General features: G+C 34.6%; 1 protein-coding gene across 1 annotated transcript in view; it reads right to left on the reverse strand.

The window, feature by feature from the left end:
• Positions 1 to 2,630: 2,630 nt before the first annotated feature.
• LOC128867518 (regulator of G-protein signaling 17) overlaps positions 2,631 to 22,780 on the reverse strand; it is a 97,359-nt gene continuing 77,209 nt past the window's right edge. Inside the window, exons 6-9 of the mRNA XM_054108794.1 lie at positions 18,509 to 18,589; positions 18,361 to 18,422; positions 10,591 to 10,879; positions 2,631 to 9,715 (exon numbers count right to left, since the gene is read on the reverse strand). Coding sequence (XP_053964769.1) covers positions 9,625 to 9,715; positions 10,591 to 10,879; positions 18,361 to 18,422; positions 18,509 to 18,589 — 523 coding nt within the window. The 3' untranslated portion in view covers positions 2,631 to 9,624. The remainder of the gene's footprint in view (positions 9,716 to 10,590; positions 10,880 to 18,360; positions 18,423 to 18,508; positions 18,590 to 22,780) is intronic.

Raw genomic sequence — 22,780 nt, forward strand, 5'->3', positions numbered from 1 at the left:
CCAAAGAGCGGTTATATTAAAAAAAAAAAAAGCAATATTTCGGCCTGATAGTTGGATCTCAGAATATTCTCCCTCTTTCTGAATGGTGGCAGAAGTAAGACCAACAGAAAAGATGTTAAAACCGAACTCGCAGTCATGGCCGGAAGAATTATTACATATGAAATCATTTTATATGTGAAATACTAAAACTCATCGTTGATGAACTTATTAGACCTTATTAATATGATTTAGGCCTGATGGATTTATCAACAACCAGACATTCAATAAAATCTTGGAAACGACTGAAGAAAATAAACAATACTCTTTCGACGCCTTCAAAAGGGGTTGCCTGAATTTGTTGTTCCCGTAACGAGTGGAAGCGACCGGGCCTCTCAGAATTGATGAAGATCTCTTAGAGCCGTTTGATGTCAAATAGGGGCTTCACACAAGGTTTTCTCTATCTAGTTACATATCTTTAATTGAATCTTAATAAGATAATTCCAGCTGCGGAATTGAAGTGTGCGTTGATATTGGCACCATCGGTTTCCACAATTGCAGAATTTGATTACGCATGTAAGCTATAGATATGGTCCAAAAATAAGAATTGAGTTAGTCGTGAGCAAAAATCCATGGTTATCGAAGTACAACTGAAATACTTTTTGAAAAATATAAAGAGACGCATTTTCTGCATCCACACAAAAGCTAATATTCAAGGTTTGAAGTTAGAGCTGTGTATTTGTTGCTATCGGTAGAAACTGGTAATCATCAGAGCATACAAAAAGAAACGCATATAAATATATAACACATAGAAAACTACCCGGTAAGGTTAAGTCATATACTGTGCGCCCACATAAAGACGCCCACTGGCTCTTTCATAAATCGACACGGATTGCCTTTTCGGCAAAAAGTTTTCTTTTGAAGCCGTAAATTAAGAAAAATGTTAAACAAGTTATACGCTAATAACTTCACTAAAAGATGATATTCGTTAAAAAAAATTGGGCCCGAAGAGATTAACCTTCATCACAAGAGTCTTCAATTCGTCCTTGGTCAATATCATTATACCTAATAAGTGGAAAACAGAGAAACTGGTGCCACTATTGATGCTTGGGAAATCCATCCATTAAGAGGGGTCTTATCGAACGATAAATCTCCTTTCAACAATAGTGAAGACGCTTCCCGTTCTTTACAAAATACCTGGCCCCAACTACACATCAGCACGGTTTCCGTAAAGTTCACAGTATTACCACAGCACATAGCGCCGGATAAATCGCCTCTTCGAGAGGACTATCTTAGTGGATCTGGACCCTTAGAAGGCTTTTGAGTTAACTATTCCACCCTACTAGATGATATTCAAGAGTGAGCCCTTCAGCGGGAACAGAAGAGATGGTCTGCGAACTACCTGTGTGGTCGACGCTCGTCGATAATATTTCGAGCTGGGTGGTGTCCTTACACCCCGGCTTTTCAACTTCTGCGTCTCGAATCCTCCTCAACCACCAAAAGGGTTTCACTCTTCAATGCGATTAATCTCCAGCTTTCTCCCACTAAATGCACGGCGACCCTATTTACCACCTGGACGAAGGAGGTCAAACTACAGCTAAAGGTCAAACTCAACGACACATCCCTACTAACGTAAATTCTGGAGTTCAGCTTTGATATTTTGTTCTCCTTCGGTGCAAGCAGCAGTTGCCACTAAAGTCCACAATCACACACGATCCTCTAATCGCTAGCCGGTAGCACTTGGGGCAATGCCGGTATAGCAGTACTCATGAAAGTTTCCTCTACACGGGCGTCATCCAGGAAAATAAAAATTCGAAAATGTGCTGAAAAATTTGATTCACCGTATCGGCTATTGCAAGGATAGTGGCTAGCGGTGAAGTCATTTGAATGAAATTGAGTTCCATAATAAACCGTAAGGATTGTAATTAAAAGTCTTTAAAGCTTCAAAAATTAAATGGCTCGCCCTGTGGGTGGAGCCAAATTATTGTAATTTACTTGCCCACATCAGTTTTTTCAAATTTAATTAGTTTTCATTTAATTCTAATTACTGTGAAAATAGTTTCTTTTAACAAAAGTTTATATTCGACATAAAAACACCACATTTTGTTCTCCATTTCGCATTTGCTAAACAATGCATGGAATTTTGTTAAATAAAATGATAGAAAAGATTGTTATTGAGAATTAAAAAAAAATTAGTATTATCAAAATTAAATGAGTCCCATAGTGAGGTTTTTGTGAATAAATGGCAATGCAAAATAAAAACAAAGTGTGAGAAAATTCTCATCTTCAAAATTTTCGAATTGTATTATAACTTATGTGAATGGTTTATTCACATAAAATTCACAATGAAACTGAGGTTTTAATGGAACAAAATAAAAAATAACAAAGAAGAACAATGATTTAAATTTTTCATAGAAAGTAAAGTGTAATTCATATATTTCAACAAGTTTTTCTAAGTAAATTAAATTAAAATAATTTGTATTCACTCACAATTTTATTTTTGGTTTTTGCTTTTTGGTATTTTGTTTATATTATGATTTCATGTTTTTATGGCTCATAAGTGTTTTTTTTTATTTATATTACTATTTTGTTTTTTTTTGTTTGTGTTTTATTTTCGCTAAATTCTTGCACTACTTGACTTAGGCAAATCATTTCAATTATAAATACATAAATACTAAGAAATACATTTACATACATTCTTTTAATAACTATTTATGTACTTATAGTCACATTCTAAATTTTTATTTTTATAAAAAACAAATCATATATAATTACAATAATACAATCGTATAATGCTTACATACATAAGTACAGTACCTAGTTTGTAATTATTCAATAGTACTACGTAACTGTTTCTCTTCTTTTTGAGGTTTAATAATACAATAATTTTTCAAAATTAAACCATATATATTTACAAAATGCTTTCGATGTAAAAATTCATTTATTCTTGTTGTTGTGGCGGTTTTTTTACTGCTGTTGTTGTTGTTGTCGTTTTTCTTCCACTGCTACATTTACAAATATTGAGAACCGTACGTCATTAACAACGTTAATAAATTTAAAATTTTAATAGTTTTAGTGAAATTAAAACTTTCACTTTGTTATAAAAGCTATAACAACAATAAAAATGTAGCAATAACCAACAAGTTTTCTTATAAATTTAAAAAACTTTAAACAAATAGTCATACAACAGATAAACTTATAGCTAGCTCGGAATTTCTTTAATTTTTTGTTTGTTTTTGTTTTAAAATCTAAACAACATAAATTTTTAATCGTAAATAATTATTGGAATTATAAGATTTCGCGTTCGTTTCACTTTTTAATACTATATACAGGATGGAATGGCACTGTAACTGAGCAAAATAAATGTAAAATATTACAATATAATTTCATAAAAACAAAAATAGTATTACATATATAAATATATATAAACAAATAAATTATATCAATGTTAATAAAAATGTGCGCGGCGTATTATGCAGATAATACGGAAGCAGCCTAAATCAGAACCCACTTTTACTGTGGCCAAGTGTACATAATTCCACTAGAGAGCGATTCCAAGTCGAGTGGTCTAAGTATTTTGGATAACGTCAACAATTCCGCTAAGAATCGGTTTACGTGTAGACTTGAGCAAGAAGAGAACTGCAAAAATCGTGGTAACAATTTTCTAAATTGAGATTTGTTCAATGGTGAAAATTATGGAATAGAATTTCTAATCACTTTTTTTTCATTTTAACACTTTTATATAAAAAATGTTAAATATAATAGAAAAATAAACATTTTTGGGATGGTTTTTTCCAAATTTTTGAAAAATATCTTAAAACTTTTTGTTTCTTTTTTGTTTCTGTATGCTTAGTCATACCTGCAAGTTTCATAATGGGAACCCCTTAACTTTTTGAATTATTATATATTACATTTCTAATACTTTACGCAAATCAGTGCTAAATACTGTTGTTGTTGTTGTAGCAGTAACTTTGCCCAGTGTCAGTGTGGTGCAGTGCTGTCCTTCCCATACATCAATTGATCACACGTATTCTTACTCTCCATCATTCAGTCGTTAGCAAACCAGCAACGAATAAACACCAAGTTTGTCCGCGACGCTTAGTGTATGCAATACAATGCCCTGTGAGAACTTTTTTATGCTAGAAAATGCCTTTGACGGCTTGCAATGCCTTTTATGTTTACAAGTCGTTCAAAGGAGACTATAGATGTAATATCATAAGGCATTTCGATTCCTCCCACAAAAATTTTCTACTCCAGTCCAATATTTATTTATTTTGGTTTAAATTTCCTACTGGGCTGCTCCCATTCCCTCGTTCTCACTTATACACTCACATTTTTCATTCTGGACAGCAGTGTAATCACCGGTCGCCTTCATCTAGCTCATCTAACGGTAGGCCCAGGAAACTTGCTGTTTCGACAGGTAGGGTCCAGAGGGAGAGGGGTGTTTGATGAGTAGGTTTGATGGAGCTGATGATGTGAAAAGGTGGTAAGTGTCGTTCGGGGTACCTTCACATGCCAGACAAACGTTTAGTATGTTGGGGTCGATTCTGGATAAATAGAAGTTTAACCTGCTATATTATCCATTCCCATGGCAGCCGGTTCTACGTTACCGGAATGACTCGGGTTTTTCCCGACCAAGGGCTGCCGCCCCAGTAAACTAGCCCTGTCTAGTGTACCATATCCCAGATACATGGTATTTTTCGCTGATTCGCTGTGCGTGCTTGAAATGCAAATCTAAAAGTTATGGAAACCCCCTTATGAAACTTCTATGGATTACTGAGCGCAGTCCCAGCTATTAACAAAAACACAGAAAGAAAACTGGGTCCCTTTTCACATTACAAAACCCATAAACTGAAAAAAGAAATTTGTTATCCTAAAAAAATTAAAAAAAAAAAATACTTTTTCATAAAGATTTAGTACTTTCTCAAAAAAAAATTCTAATTATACTTTATCATAAAAAATTTCAAAGAAAAAAAGTTGCTTCTGAAAAATTAATCATTTCCCAAAAGAAAAGATTTTTTATTTCAATTTATACAATATCATAAAAAATTACGAACCAAAATATATCCCAAAAATGCCGAACAAAATATTTAATCCATTCTCCAAATATTTGTTTAATATATCTCAAAATTATTAAATTTTTCACCAAATTTTTTCGGTTTACTTATTGCCTGAGCCTACAAATAAACCAATTTTTAGAAAAATGTATGGCTGTGCTCACAATATTGGATCACTTGACATGGAGTCGCTCTAGAGTAAAATTTATCTGCTTACAAGCAAGCAACGTCAATTACCTGGAGTACACTAATTAATCACAGCTTTTAAATTTATTGTTTCATGCAGAAAAAAGAGGTATTTGGCAAATAACATACACAAATATTTAAGGAATTCAAATAAATTCTGCCTGTTTAGCAAAGTGTGTATGCATTTTTTTTCTTTTTCGCAAGCCAAAGAACCTAAGGCCTGCAGTTCAGGTTGGTTATGCCGTTTAAGAAAGTGTGTAAAGTCGATGATTCCTTTACTATAAATTACGGATCCCTTAAACAAACTTTGAGAAATTCGAAGATGGCAAAACGTTTTCAACAGAATTAGTGAAAATATCCAGTGAAATAAAAATTTGAGCGATGGATACGTCAAAGGTCATGCAAGTCTAAGATAGAAGGTCTTGGAAGGAGCGAAACTGCATAGCCAATATTTGATTCGACCAGCAAAACCAAAGGATATCAATTCCATATAACATATTTGGGCTCAACTGAATTTGAAGACTTGTAAAAGAGGTTCATGCGAAAATCTCACATGTCTTATTCGAAAAATTCGGAGGTAGTTTCCAATTGAATAACTCAGAAAGTCTTTTGGAAGTAATGTCAAATCACAGTTGATAATGGTGGTGATTGTTATTAATGTATTTGTGTGACGGGTGTGGTTTTAATAAGATTTTCGGGAAGATTTTCAATAGAATTTTTTTAATTTAGCATTCAACGGCTACACATAATATATATATGTAGATGTGGAGATAAAAAATGAACATCATAACTTTTGATAAGCAATTATGTAGTAATGCGAAACTCATAGCTTAACAAAGGCAGCTCAAGTTATTTCACTCAAATCAAAATAGGAAATCGGGCAAACTAAAAAGAGAGCATTATTAGCCAAGACATTCGAAGCATGAGGTTTGGAGAGTTAAAGTAGTTTTAGAGAGTTAAGGGGTTACATGGGTTTTGTGGGTTCAAAAAATCGATTTTTTTGGCTTATTAATTTCTACAATATCTCAAAAATAGTATCCTAAATTTTCAAGAGGATCCAAATAATAGTTTCGGGGATACAGCCTTTGGAAGATGTGCGCTCCAAGTCAAGTATAGATGGGCATAGAAAACTTTAAACGCGTTTTTCTCAGAACGGCGTTTTCAAACTCGGTTGTCAAATGTTTCGAAAACTACTCAGCCGATCTTGATGAAATTGTACACAGGTGTTCGAGACACAATTTACTCACGCTTGAACGAAGGATTTGTTTTCAATTACAACTATTTAAAAAAAAAAATGTCAAGCAACTTTGACCGAAATTTTCATTTTTTTGGAAAAATGTCTGCCAAAATTCCAATTTTTACTTTATTTTCTTTCCTTCGTTCAAGCACGAGTTTATGGTCTTAACTAAAACACTTATTTTTTTCATTTTAGATGATCCTGTGAGGAGTTATGCTGACAACGCGGACGCACCTTTTCTCGAGGGGTCACCGGAAATGACGTCGCAATGGAGGAGTTTTAATTTTTTTTTTGTGAAAATTTCAGAAATTATTCTATTTATATAGACAGAAAAAAATTTTAATTAAATAAATAATTTTTTACATACATACATAGAAAAAAAATATTGAAAATAGGCCTTTTTTTACCCGACGAAACCCATGTAACCCCTTAAGGTAGGAGAAATTACCACTAACTTAGTCTTGCTTCGAATTTTTCATTTGCGTTTTTGATAAACTTCATTCTCGAATCAATGGAGCTTGGTGAAAGAGTGCCATATTGAACATGTAAAACATGGATATGAAAGCAGTGGCTCAAAGCTACACGATTTCTCCGATCCTTATGACAGTTTTCACACTTTACTACGAACATTACTAACCTAATCTTTTTAGGATAAACACTTAAATATTTACTATTTATGGGAAACCAGAAAAACAGATCGAGTATTAATTATTTAGTTTGCATACTTGTTTTTAAACTGCACTCATGCACTAACGTTCCAGCTCTCCGAGTATTCGATGTAGTGGTAACGGAGGAAGAAGGCTGCTTACTTTCTAATGGCAAGATCAAGTGAAGAAAAATTGGGCATCAATGGCTTACTGATGGGTCTACCTTTCGCCATTCAGCAGGAGAGTAAAAAAACGACTGGTGAATTTTGTTGAACTGGGTCGAAATCGCTTAGGTGGGTACCGCGCTAATAAAGAAAAAGATATAAGTATCCAGTATTTTTCGGAGCTGAGATTACTAGTTAAAGTCAATCTTATGTGTTCAGAACTGGCAGATGTCGCTCATAGGAACAACGTTCAGGTAAGTGACGTTTGGGAATGGATTGAAACAAGAATTACTGAAGTGTTGTTGCGCATTGCGCCTACGCTACCGTATTGGCTCCAATTTTATTCCACCGGGGGCTATAACTTTAGCAACATTCACTAAAAATATAAAGCGGCGTATTTTGTTTCGGCCGCCCTCGTTCAATGGGTTGGTGCGTGACAACAATTCGGAAGTGCGCAAGCTCTAATCTCAGTGCATGAAACTGCAAAATGATAGACATTTCTTTTTTAATACCGGTCACGCCTCGGCAGGCAATGGCTAATTTCTGAGTGTATTTCTGCTACGAAAAAGCTCCTCATAAAAAATATCTGCCATTCGTAGTCGACTTAAAACTGTAGGTCATTCCATTGATGGAACAACATCGAGACGCACGCCACAAATAGGAGGAGGTGCTCTGTCAAAAAGGGTTAAAAAGCCAATTACATATATATTGCCAATATTAGCCACACATTTCCAAACCTAGCATCAAAGAAGTAGCAAAACTAACAAACATTTAATACTAGCCGCCACTTCCAAAACTAGACTGAGTAACAAATAATAACAAACTTTGGTCAAAAAAAAAAAAATAATAATGCTAAAATAATTGAAATACTTCGCAAAAACTATATCAATTAGTAATTAAAAAGCTACTGTGCCACTCGCACCTAGTACACACACACATACATGAATATCTTCAACTCCCTTCATTGTTATGCATTTAAATGTGTGTGCGTTTCCTGCCAACCCCACGCGCATAGCAACGGCGTCTGAAAGTATGCGCGTTACAATATTTCCACTGCAATTTAGTTATCCTAGATTTGTGTTCTCAGTTTGCATTTTTGTTTTTTCTTCTCAACAGCCGCGCTGACTAGATTCAATTTACGTACACCTACATACAAATAATCTCATGGATTGTTGTTTGCACTTTTCGCATTTTTTCTTATTTCTTCATACGCTACATTAATACAAATATTTTTTTTTTTAGATTTTCAAGATTTTTTAAATTCCTTTTTTTGTTTTTTTTTTTTTGGTTCTAGCTTTTTCTGTCGGCTTTCAAGCGTGAGTTCCAGCCATTGTGTTTAACATCAATTTGTGCGCATACAATTCGTTTGAATGTTTATTTGCTTGCTTTTCACTGACTTCACCAACAACATCTACACTCTTTAAGTCCCCCAAATCGCTTTGTGCTTTTGTTTTCGTTTTCTCTACCTTTTGTGCCGTATTACGGTTTTCCTCTAGCCGCTTGATTACTACTATTTTTCGTTAAATAGTTTTACATACTTTTTTAAGGAATTATGTATTGCTTATTTTCTGTAATTTTTTCTTTACATATTTCAATCTACTCCCTCTGAACTGAAAAATGTGGTAAAAAATTAGAGGCGTATGCATGCTTCTTCTCGCTCGTTTAATCAAGCGCTTCTTGAGCGGTGATCTACGTGCTGCAGTTACACATATGCACACATACATATATACACACACATATATATTTCTCTTTGCATGCTATATTAGATAGAAATCCGTACGAGAACATTGTGAATACACAAGTACTTAGGTAAGTAAATAAGTAAGGAGGTATGTGAATACATAAGTACGCAATTAAGTAAGTAAGTAAGTATTTTCGCTTGACACTTAGACGCTAGTAGGAAACTAAATATTGTAGCAAACTTTTCTTCTTAGTTGTGTATGTTGTTGTTATAGAATCTTAAGTCATACCCTTAGACATTAGTGCTTAATGCTTAATGCTTTTACGCTTAGTCCTTAGTCTTGTCTAGTGCTAAAGCTTAAGTGCTACTTAAATTTAGTTGTTGCATTTCGCAAGCCTTCTGCGAACACACTTTATTGTTTGTTTGTTGTGGGTTTGCTGATTTCCATTTTTTGTTTCCTGCTTTCGATTTGTAGTTGTCGCTTCAATTTCCACTCACTTTCTCCAGCTTCACATTTAGCCTCACCTTTTATTCCTGATGCCAGCGTGCGTGCTGCTTTTAACTGCTTTTAACTTTTTGTGCAAAGATTTTTAGGTTTTTTTGGTGTCTGGCATACAATTTTCTCATTTACTTTGACCTACTCAACAAACACTTTCTCTCATCATTGTGCACTCTCTTAAGTGGGACTGTCTGTTGTGGAAGCCGCTGCTGATAAACTGCCGTCTTGCAACTGTGCCAGCGCTTTGAATTTTTGCGAGTTGAGGAATCTGCCATGGAAAAGAGAAATTTTGATTGAGTTACATATCATTCATATTTTACTTGTTATCGTTTGGAGTAAAACACCGCACATGAAAGGTTACCGAAATTCTAAAGGAAAAATGGAAAACAAGCCAGAGAGAGTGAAACACACCTTTTTCAGCCAACTTTTGTAAAATGTCTTTTTAATCCAACTACTATTATAAAGGTATTTCAAAAGTGACACCTATATGTCAGTAGTGAATAATTCCTAAAGGGTACCTATTTTTATTTTTATGTCGTCACTTGTAGAGTAGAGAGATGCGCGATTTTACGCGTTAAAATTATTCCACCAATTGTTTACTTCCTTTATTACAAAAATTGTCGAACTTTGAGAAAAACATATCGGAAAACTCAATTTCCTTTTTGTGGAAATAATCATTCGAATGAGTCAACAAGCCGATAGGTTGATGAAAAGCTTTCAAGAAACTGGTGCTGTTGAGCATATAAAAAGTACTAGCAGACCAAAAACTGCACGTTTTATTGAGAATATTTCCGCTGTAATACAAAGTATTGCTGAACAACTTTCAACCTCGATAACTCAACCTTCTCAACAATTAAGAATTCATGAATTGACTGTTCGGCGGAGTTTACCGGTAGACGTGCTTATGATGGGCGTTTAAATGATGTCACTTTTAACAAATAATTGTTAAGAGCAGTATTTTGAATGTAAATAGCGAAACCTAAAAGAATCTAAATTTTTACATGTTTTATTTTAAAACAACATCTAAATGCGACTTTTGAAAGACCCTTTATTTATATAATGAGAAACGAGCGACCGGTGAGCACCAATATCCGTTATGCGGTTTTTTACTTTAAACGACAATGTAACTCATAATTCACTCACCTTGGATATGAGTCTCGGTGCATGAGCGTATAGATTTGTATTTGCGCCTCGTCGAAGGTATTCGGTGTCGGCTCGACCATATTACGATTGACTATCTCACGCACGCGCGAATCTAACGACACTTCGCGTGGCGACAATATCGAAATGTAATCCTCATAAATGAGACGCGCCTTCTCTTCGATTGCTTCGGGACTGCTCTCCTTTTTCAGCTCTTCGCAGGCGAGCCAAAACAGAATATTCTCTTCGCTGAATTCGCTGCGTAGGAAGTCACGAAACACTTTACGACCAGCTGAAAAAGTAAACACATTAATGTAAAAATAGTTTAGGTGTACAAAATAAGTCACAAAAAACTATAATTTAAAATTCTAACTAAGAAATTGATAGACCTCCTATTTACATGAGCATTTAAGTTACCGATGTTGGCAGGTGTAGTGGAACTTCCCTTGGGATATAATATCCATAGTTAGATCTAAGAAAGTCGTAAAAGCTTTCAGATCCAGTGTATTCCAAAGCTTTTTGCATTTGGAAAGGCAGCAGACCTAACTTGTGATACTTATATAGATAGTCAGGCAGCCTTTAAAGCGATTACACCGTCTTACAAATTATTTTAGAATTTATAAATGTTTGAGTTGATTAAACTCGTATCTGAATGAAATAGTTTTGTGGTTACATCATTCAAACAAAAATGTGTGCGAATTTTTGTTTTAAGTATTTTATAACGTAATAACGAAATAAAAACAAACAATGAAAAAACTGAGCACTGTTGACTGAAAACAAGCACAATGTGTGCATTAAGAAAACAAAACATTTTATGCGGCAGTTGCCTTACAACGAACGTTACTCATCTCACGTGTTTTTCTGCACCCAACAATGAGACACACCGAGAATGCCACTAATAGAAAAAAGGATCATAAATAAAGAGTATTCAGTTCCAGGTAAGTGCAGCAAATTATTTAATTCACTGTTTTCTTGGGAAATGAGTGGTAAGGAAATTAATTGCGGTTACATTCCCGTGGCAGCTGAACACGCAAACCGAGTTTGATAAAAGAAGACGGAAGTATGGGGCAGGTAAGTATGCTATGGTAATGCAACTGTTGAAAGAAAGTGGCATCGCGTGTCCATGCTGTGTTTTACTGCTTAATTTTGGCATGCCAGTGAAGCGCTACTGGTGCGCGCCATAAAGGAAAAGTAAATATATATGCATAAATAAATAAAAATTATGCATGTACGTACATATGTGTGTATGTAGTAAGCATGCATAAATGCGAGAAGTATACAACTCACTCAACCGCAGTTGCTCGCTGACTAAATATGTGATATATGGATACATACATATATACTCGTGTATCTGAATGCATGCCACCACTCACGCAATTTCTGGCGTTTTATTTATGTATTTCAAGACCCATGCCACCGAAGAAGCAACTTTGTCATATTCTTGGGAATAATTGCAAAAGCCAGTTGACAACCAAAGTAAACACAAATGTCAACGAAACTTCCCCAAATGTCACCAAATTTGATTTACACACGGCTAGGCAAGTAGGCGGGTAATCATCGAGCAAATAAACTAGCAACCAACTAACCAACCAACATCACAAATTATTTACTATTGAGGCAAACCATTTATCGGAAATTTGTTGTTACTATTGAATTAATTCCTCAAACTCGTTGGCAGCTTAAAGAGAAATTATGGGTCGCATATAAGCCTAGCATAGAGCTTGCCAAAGGCAATAAAGGCAGGTGATTGTTTGGGTATTGGCCCATTGAGCGACGGGTTACTTGTACTCTTCTCATTCTTCTAATTTTTCCCAGTCGTTTTATCTATTATTGCTCGCATATTATTATTGTAACTATTTGCATTTCCAATCAATGTCGAGCCTTTCGCAGCCATGTACATGTACGTAGCAATAAATATAAAAATGACATTTCGAGATTGTTGGGAACATTGAACAGTGACCTTATTGACTTTTAAGGTCACGGATGGTTATGGTTTTTGGTTAGATATCTAATATTTTGCCAATAATTACATGTAACGTATTTGAGTATTATTCTAGTTTTAGTGATATTTTGTTGGTGGATACATAGATGTACTCGTATCTGTGCTATCGTAATTGTGCTACTTTTGACTGTTACTTATACGCCATGGCTGTTTGATCGAAGATTAACTCAACCTGCTGGTAAAGTATTTGAGTGCATAGATCACCAATGATGTCAAAGGCAAGTTCGGCCAAAAAATTAGCTGCAGCAATAACAAAATAAGTCAGAATACATTCGGTTTTTGAACTTCGCTTTTTTTAAATGCGCCGTGAAATATTTAAAAACTGTGATGCATATGAAAGGATGGAGCCTCGAAGTACCGAAATAAGTTACAACCCTAGGGTTGTAAATATTTGGATAGAATTAATGTTGCCGCTAGGTTGGTATTTAGGTCAAATCAACTCTGGGATTTAAAAACAAAAACATTATTTTTTACAACACTACCTTGACTGCATATTGATAAAAATACCCTGAACTGCACTCCGCTCCAAAATTAAAAAAAAAACCTTTCATTTTTTATACAAACTTTGTACAATGTTTATAAAAACTCGACAGAATTTCAAGCTTTTTAATCAGAATTAAACAAAAATTGGTACGCAGTTTTACAGTCCATTAAATTTTACTATAACAAAATACAAGTTTCAAGTGGCGTAAGATGCGCGTTGATTTCTTTTTTCTATTTCGCCGAAACGTTGCGCATTTTTTGCATATAACCAATGCATGCAATTTTTTTTGGCTAATAAAAATTTGTCGAGTTTTTATAAAGTTTGAAACTTCGAATAATATGGTATCTGTTATCGAATGATCTATTTAAATAACAAAAAATTAATTGAGGTATATTAAAAAAAATACAAAAAATTAATAGCCAATACTTCTCAATAGGCGGTCTTTTTATAATTTTGCAATGGAGTGTAGTTCAGGGTATTAAAATCAATATCCCGTTAAAATAGCTCTGCTAAGTAATCTGTTTATCTGCAGTAACTCGAAGATGCGCGCAAGTATTCATTACAATTTATTCTAGAAACTAAGTTTTTCACACTGGACTTAGCCTGGACATAGATGTACATAGCCTTTTATTATTTAAGGCCAGTTTTATTTAACGCTAGTAATTTTAATTTTTATAATTATATTTTACTTTTTAACAAATTATATATTGCACCAGTTCTACCAAATTTTATTTTAGAAAGACCACCTATATACTTGCAAAAGTAATACTGCATTTATGGATTCCAAATTTATTGTTCCAAGTAGTAAACTTTACGAAAATGTCCTACGCTCGTAGACGAGTTTTAGAAGAATGGCGTTTCCTAAGATTCTTTCACGACTTAGCATTTGAATGATATGAAAACACTTCGATATGTACTAAATAAATTTTCTAAAAATATATAAATCCATTCCTTTATTGCGATTTGTTTTCTAAACATTAAGCAATATTTTTACTTAAAGCTATTTAATTCATTTAAGAGAAAACACATAGAAAACACATGAGTGGAATACACCCTGTAGTGCACCCATTTACTAATTTTGTGATAAATAATAATTTATATATTAGGTCCGCAACTAAATTCCCGCTGTTTGTCAATACTATACATATATCCCGCCAGCAGTGCGTGCTAGTCGATTCTAACATAACCTAAATGTCATAAACTAAGCTTAGACATATGGTAAACAAACTGTTTCGACACATTAGTGATTTTGTTTTGGTATCATATACTTTTGGTTTTGTCAAAATGTCTGATTTGCCGAATGTCTGAATGCCGAATAATGCATCTTTCATTCGAAAAATACGGCGGCTGAAGCGCATCGAGAACTACAAAAAGTTTATGGAGATGCTGCCTTAAGGGAAACAACGTGCCGATATTGGTTCCGTCGCTTCAAAGACGGTGATTTTTATATTGACGACCGTCCGCATGAAGGAAGGCTAAAAACCTTCGAAGACGCTGAATTGAAGGCATTGCTCAATGAGGATCCGTGTCAAATGCAAGAAGAGCTTGTTTCAGTATTAGGAGTTACCCGCCAATCCGTTTCTAAGCGATTGCATGCTTTGGGAATGATTCAGAAACAGGGGACTTGGGTTCCTTATAAGCTAAAGCTGTTGAACGTCGTTTTTTCGCCTGTGAACAACTGCTCCAGCGGCAAAAAAAGGAAGGGTTTTCTTCATCGCATCGTGACGGGTGATGAAAAATGGACTCATTACAGCAATCCAAAGAAAAGAAAGTCATTGGGACTGCCCGGTCATGCTTTTACGTCGCCGCCTCGGCCGAATATTCACGCTGCGAAGGTTATGCTATGTATTTGGTGGGACTAAGTTGGTGTTATTTATTATGAAATGTCAATACTGCCGCAATACGCGAAGAGGTATGAAAAAGTGATTCTACAGCATGAGTACGCCTGGCTTCACGTTGCCAAACCCGTTAAAACCTGCCTGGAAACACTGAAATGGGAAATCCTACCCCACCCGCCATATTCTCCAGATATTGCGCCGTCCGATTATAACCTGTTCCGATCGATGGCACATGGTCTCCATTCATATGAAGACGTCAAAAAAAGGCTTGATCCGTGGATAGTCTCAAAAGATGAACAGTTTCACCGCAATGGTACGAGATCTACCAGAAAGATGGGAAAAAGTAGTATCAAGCGATGGTCAATACTTTCAATGATTCACTTGTAACCATTTATTCCGAACAAAACTGTATTTTCAACAAAAAAACAGCCATAACTTAGTGGCGAACCTAATATATAATTGGCGCTTACCCCCTATTTGGGTGATTGGCCGAGCTCCTCCTCCTATTTGTGGCGTGCGTCTTGATTTTGTTCCACAAATGAGGGGGCCTACAGTTTTAAGCCAACTTAAACGGCAGATATTTCTTTAATATTGGGTATGGGAATAAGTTTCCGCCCTCGTAAAAAAGGTGTCGCTGCTGATACTATTTTTGTGTTCGCTCTAGTAATATGCTGGTGACTTGAAGGTGTATATGTGAGGTCCCGATCGCACTAGTTGACATTCGTTTGAAAAAATAAAAGTGCAGTTGAAGCGTGACGTACATTGATCAAAATTTACGGTAATCACGCTCCATCAAATACAAGTTTTTAAAGGAGTGGTTTCGACGTTTCCAAAGTGGCAATGGCAATTTTGACGTGAGTGGTAAATTCGCGATGGAGCACCAAAAAAATTCAAAGATTCTCAACTCCAACAATTATAGGATAAAGATGCATGTCGAACCCTTGATCAAAAGTCTAAGGAGTTGGATGTTGACAAATCAACCGTCGGTAAAGGTTTGCACGCGATGGGAATAGGCCAGAAAGCAGGTGACTGGGTGCCACATCAATTGAAGGAGAGGATATCGAGAGACGTTTGGTGACTTGTGAGATGCGTCTTTAACGGCAGAAAAGAAAAAGTTTTCTGTATCGCATCGTCACTGGCGATGAAAAATGGATGTATTATAATAACCCTAAAGCTCGAAAAAGTAGGAGGCTGCCAGGGGAACCAAGTCCATCGACAGCGAAAAAAACGAATCATGCTTCAAAGGTTATGTTGTGCATCTGGTGCGATAAGAAGGGTGTCATCTATTGTGAAGTACTTAAACCATCTGAAGCTATTACTGGCGATTGTTACCGCCTGCAGCTAATGCGTTTGAATCGAACTCCCTTCGGATAACCATCTATTTCGATCAATGCAGTTAGCCCTTATTGGAAAGCGGTTCACTTCTTACGAGAGCATCGCAAATGGGGATAATGAATGAATGGATCAAGTCAAATGAGCTCGAATTTTTCGTCAGATGGAGTAAAGTTGTAGCTTCCAATGGCGCATACTTCACATAATATCAGGTATTATTGGAATGTTTAACTAATTCGTAATTTTGGCTAAGAAAGACAGAAACTTATTCCCATACCTAATAATTTAGACTAATTAATTATCAAATGAAGTATTTTGTAGACTTTGTCTTGTGTGCAATGATTTCTATTACAAGAGGGCTTTTGTGCGATTAGAGTCGTGTGTTATGGCATATTTTCTTATTTCTTCAATTATTGTGGATACTTTGAGATCACGATATATTAATTGAAATGCTTACTACGAAAATGTCTTAAAAGGTTACCTAAAACTTTGAAAACCAAGACTTTTGATTAATGAGTGTCACCTTTTAAGAAGACTCTCACAGCCGCGAAAGCTTGGAAAAGAAATACAGGCATGGGCAATAAAATATATGTCTGACATTTTTATCAGTTTTGGCTATTTTACTTTTGTTTATGTAGGGCCTATTGATTTTTTTTATAACAGTTTGACTCATTACACAAACAAACCCGTATGAACTGTTTTTTTTTTCAAACTCAATGTAAAAATTATGAAAATTAAGAAAATTTGGCAAATTTTCACAAAAATTTCAAACTTTTTAATCAGAGTTTTTAACATGATCTTCCCATATAATAATTATTTTTCCCTTTTCTTCTATATAAAACAAATTGTACTTTGTGTGGCAAAAGAATTTTTAAAACTTGACTATATTTTGTACCTACTTATAACTTGGGTTTTATTGTACTAAAATTAAAGTGGCTATTAAATTGCATGCCAAAAATTATTCTAAAGATTCTAATTAAAAATTTTGAAATTTTGGTGGAATTTTTCTGAGTTTTCATAATTTTTGTAAAAAGTTCGGAAAATGATGTGTATGATTTTTTTTGTGAAATGAGTTACACTTGCATAAAAAAATTTATTTTCTACATAAAAAAATTAAAATAACCAAAACTGGTCAAAATGTTGCGCAACTTCTTTTTTGCCCATGACTGTACATATATGTTGTTTCAGCGTTTATTCTGATTGCATGGCCGCTATAGAGTATTTTTGACTAATGTCAATAATAAAAAAATTCAGAGCGTTGATGTGGTCAAGCAGGCTTTTCTTTCACTTTGGAAGAAACTTTCGAGGGTTCACACTCGTGAAACATGCGAGATAACTTTGCCAATGCAGAGTCCTATATTTAGTTACAAATCTTAAACTTTAGAATAAATTTCATTTAATTTCAAAAAAATACCGCACTATTCCTAAAATTTTACTAATCAAAATGTCTAGGATTGTTTTTCATACACTTCTACCTTGAATTTCTTGAGTAATCTAAAGTTAACGATAGAAATAACAATGAAATTTGGATCTCACTTTTCGCACAAACACAAATAGTGCGAGAAATTTATCATTTCAAAAATCCATTCAAAGGCTTTGTACAAATTAAAAAACAAAACATGGCACGGCGGTAAATAAAAAATGGTATGTACTTGCAGACGTTTTGTGCTTTTAGAGAGAACGAATTCGTCCAAAAAGACAGATTGGTGGAAAAAAGACGAATTAACGTTACACCCCAATAAAGCAAAATCTCACAAAGCTATCACTACGAACTAATTTCTTTACAAGATCTGACGAAATATAATCATAAATCTCCTTACTCGTTTGATTAGTTAATTTTTAAGTAATTTTTCTGCTTCCAAAACTCAAATTAACACTTCGAGACACTCGTTTTCACTTGATAGAAAACAAAGGAGAGAATTCGAAGCGAGAACTAAATGTGTTTGAAAATTGTTTGAAAAATTAAATTATTCGTTCGCATAAGTGTGCGAGGGCTATTTCGGAAGCAGCCTACTTAGAAGATATTGTAATTAATTTTTTAAAATAATTAATGTATACTTTTTTTTCTGACTAAACTCCGATAGTTCACTTCAATATTTTATCAACTATTTACTTACTCGCATTTTTCATTAGCAAATCGAAGTTTTTGCCCCAGCTTCTTATTTCATCCAGACTAGGCCTGTAAAGTGAATAAAATTAAACGTACATAAATTATTGGTCGCACGAAGAAAAGATGAATTTTGCTTTTATTTGCAATATACTCACTGTTCACCATCCAGCAGCAGATCCACGCTCGCTGGATCGCGTCTTGTTGGTGCATTGTCTTCCGCGTTTTTTATTGCCAAACTGGAAGATAGGAAAAGAAAATGCAAACAATTAAACCAACGCATTTTCTTATACAATATTTTCCTTATAAACACCACAATTATTTACAAAGTAATCCATTGGGTGTAGTACATACACCCACATATTCAAGTACGTACTGTACTTATACAATTAGTTCTACGTACAAAGTCAACAATTTCTCCTGCATAAAAGTGTTCATGCCGTGTGCGACCAGCTGTTTAACTATTTAGCATAAAACTAAATCACAGATATCGTCCGCGGTGACTGACTGTTGTGTAAATTCATTGTGAACTTAATTAGAATTGGGTGAAGAAGAGCAGCCGAAAGGGCCAGCAGAGCATGTATGCATTTATGAGTTTATGTATAGATGTAATTACCCCACTGTTTGGGAGAGAGCTACCAAATCCGCGATAAGCGCACACGTACCCATTCATTTCCAGAATACACGCGAATACCCCACAAGCAACAGAAAATAATAAATGTTTTTTTTTTTTTTATTTATGTACATATGTATGTATGTATGTACTATATATACATATATAAGAAAGTAAATTGCATGTGGAAGTGTATTTCCACGTATTTCTGATTTATTTATTTAAATTTTTTATTTTGCTTTGGTTGGCGTGCGAATGGAACAAATGTGGCATAATTTTAAATTTCATCCCGTGCACGTCGTAGTCATATAGAAATACTCAAAAAACCTTGTTACAGAAGGATCTTATGTTGAATTCAATTATATTATTGTATTTTTTCAAGCCATATTTCTATCACATATTAACGATTACTGCAATATTTTGTAAATCAATTTTTAGTTTTTCGAAAAATTAATGAGCGAGCGTAAGTGAGCTGGCTATTCTTCGCTATCAGACTTTCTCAAGGCAGTAAGTGTTCATGTGACAATACAAAAATCCTGCATTGAAAGAGTTATAATTATATCTAGAATATACAGGGTGGTCCATATAATGTTTTCCTTTTAAGAAATGTTGTTTTCACACTCTCTGAGATGTCCCTCCCGCTGGAAATCTGGACAGAGGTCAATATCACATATCTGCGGAAATACTTTACGCCTGAATGAGGTTGGAGAATGTTTCAAACTTGTTTTCTAACTGAATTTTGTGTAGCCGAAACATTGAAACTATGTCAAAATGATCTTTTCTGACGAAGCGCATTTTCTTCTCAGTGGCCCGGAGTCACTATTTGACGCCTCTAGGCTATTTTTTTGTAGGGTGCAATGCAGTACCGATATTATGCGAGCAATCTATTAACGACTCAGGCCCTTAACGTTAATATCGAGCAAGACATTCGTGAGATACAGACAGAAACAGTCACCAAGATCTTAGAAAACAGGATTAACAGGATGCACTGCAACAAATCCATGCGAGGCAACCACGTAAATGAAGCAATGCTCTATAAATAATGGGAATATATGCTCTTTCGAATAACCCAAAAATATAAGAAAAAAATTTATTTTTTTTCATTTCTCTAAATTTTCAAAAAAAAAAACATCTTTTATGTAATTTTTTATTTAATTTAATATTTGGTCTCCTCTATTCGCCACTTCCCTGCTGCTATCTCTCTGCTCGACTCACTTAACGAAAAATTTGCATGTGAAAGCAACAACAAAGTTATTGAGTAAGATTCGCGCTTAGTGCTCACACTCCTGGCAAATGTTAGTTTTTGGTCTACAGTCAAAAAGAAGAACTTTGAGAAGAACGAGAATACAAATGATTTAGACAGAGCACAACCATCACAAATAACGAACTGAAGCAACAAATATTGCTCCGTATGAACACGGTCTTACTAATACTCATTAAATGCTTCCAGACAAATGAAGTTTTTAGCAACTCACGTCGCTCGCTATCGCTTGAAAAAATCATAAAAGTGAAAATATTAAAATCCAAATATTGTAAAGGGAAGCCAGGATATTCACAAAAAATAAACTAGTATTAGTTCCAGATGAAGACGGATTCTCATTACACCATGCTCTGTTAGAAACTTTTAGAAGCACATCTTTGTCCAATTCGCCATCGAATAACTTCGGCCAGAGGTTGAGCAGCTTACGTTTATCTTGCTCAAAGGCGTAAAAAATATCCAGAAAATCTGTCATGGACTGCTTCCCAATAGCCGTTGCCAATAGCAGTTCACCGATTCATTTTATGCCTATCGGTAAAATATTTAGTAATTTCAGTTCGTTTAAGGCCACGGTAAGCCAGTTATTATCAGTTATTATTATTTTCTTTTTTTGTTTTGTTCTAATCTTGGTATTTATATAATTGGTGCTTACACACTTTCTTTGGTATTTGATCGAAATAAACATGGCCTAGGAAAATAATTCTATCACCTTCAAACCTGGATAACAAATTGGTCGAAATAAGAACATGAACAAGAGCGGGAATCAAAGGGTCTAAATTCAAAAAATCGATTCCAATGGGCTTTTACCTAACATTCTTCCAGGCAGAAATACACGCCATGGAGATATGTGGGTGAGAATGTCTCCGTAGAAAAATGAGAGGAACTCACATTTACATACTTTCAGATAGACAGGCGGCTTTGCAACCTCTTGTATCAATTATAACCACCTTAAGAATGGTTTATGACTACCTGAACCTTTTCAAAATGTTAGGGAACATCAACGCAGTATTATTAGGTTGCATTCCAGTATACGAAACAGCAGATCATCTAGCTAGAAAAGAGGCAAACGTACCTCTAATTGTCCCTCAGCCTTTCTGTGTACTTGCAAAGGGCCACATTGACGAATTTTTTATGGAGTGCGAAGTAAAAAAATGTATTGAACCTTGGCAAAACTCTATCGGTCAGTGACAAGCGAAACACTTCCTAACGCCAGTCAGACAAATTTCTGATGAGCTACTTTCTCTCAGCAGAGTAGTCTTAAGACTTTTAACTGGTTACTTTACAGGCCACTGTAGCCTGAGATATCACTTCAATCAAATTCGTCTCTTTGACCCCATCATCTGTCGATTCTGCGAAATAGGCACTGAAAATTCAGAACTCATTATATATAAACGGCCTACTCCAGGCAAAAAACGGTTACACCACCTGGGTGATATTGCCGTGCGTAAAGTGCTAAAATTTGTAAAAACCCTTAAAATATGAATACTTCAGCAGGCTTTGCATATTAGATCACTTTTGGTCACATTTCGCAATAGCCCAATAATAATAATGAGGAGATTTTTACGGTAGAATTACACTCAAAGGTTTGCCATTGTCTTCTGAGGAGCGACCGCTATTGAAAGCGCTTTAGCTAAAAGTATGAGGGAGCCTTATAATTTCACTAAAATGAAAATAGCGGTTATTCGACCAAATACTGGGCTGCAATCCAGAGCTACGTAAAATACGTATTTCAATGTTAAACTTTTCGTTAGCAAAATAAAATCAACACAATTCTTTAGGCGTCTAAAATTTGCGTTTTATTATATCGAAATCTTGCGGAGGATTCTCATTAAAAAGTTTGAAATTTTTACAAAAATTTGTTAAATTTTGTACAAAGATTTAATCTTTAAGTCGTATGATTTTTGTTGTAGTGTAAGCTGTACTTTTATACAAAATTAAGAGAGTAAAAGAAAATAAAAAATAAATAAACAACAACTTTTCAATATGTCGCGCTGCTTTTATTGCGAACGAAGAAGTTTCTGTGTATATGAATTAGTGTGGTCCTAAATTAAAATGTAAGGGCAGAGTATTTTTTACGGCACTTCCTAGAAATGTTTCATATTGAAAAAGAAAAGGCTTCTATTGTTTTATTTTGAAATAGTTTGATTTTTGTTGGTGCCGTAAGGCCCACAGTTTCGAAGTTTTTTATTCATTTTTTAAATTAATATTTTTATAAATACTCAAACTAAGAAATCTTAATCATTGCACTATTTTAGAGTAAAACCAAATCCCAAGAACCAGACTATCCAACTCCTATGTAAACTCGACTAATGAGTCTGAAAGTCCACATAATTTCATATAGTTTTCAAGGTATCATCAAATAATAATAATAATTTTTAATTAAAGAAAAGGAATGAGAACTTAAAAAATTTCAATATCTGGAGAACTCGCTAGCCGATCAGAACATATCATTTTGCTATCATTAAATTTTTGTAAGCAAAATGAAACGATTAAAAAACTATTTTTTTTTTTGTTTTTTTTTTTTTTTTTTGATAATATTAAAATCTTCGATTTAGATTG

The sequence above is a fragment of the Anastrepha ludens genome, chromosome 6 (assembly GCF_028408465.1).
Source record: "Anastrepha ludens isolate Willacy chromosome 6, idAnaLude1.1, whole genome shotgun sequence".
Classification (NCBI taxonomy): domain Eukaryota; kingdom Metazoa; phylum Arthropoda; class Insecta; order Diptera; family Tephritidae; genus Anastrepha; species Anastrepha ludens.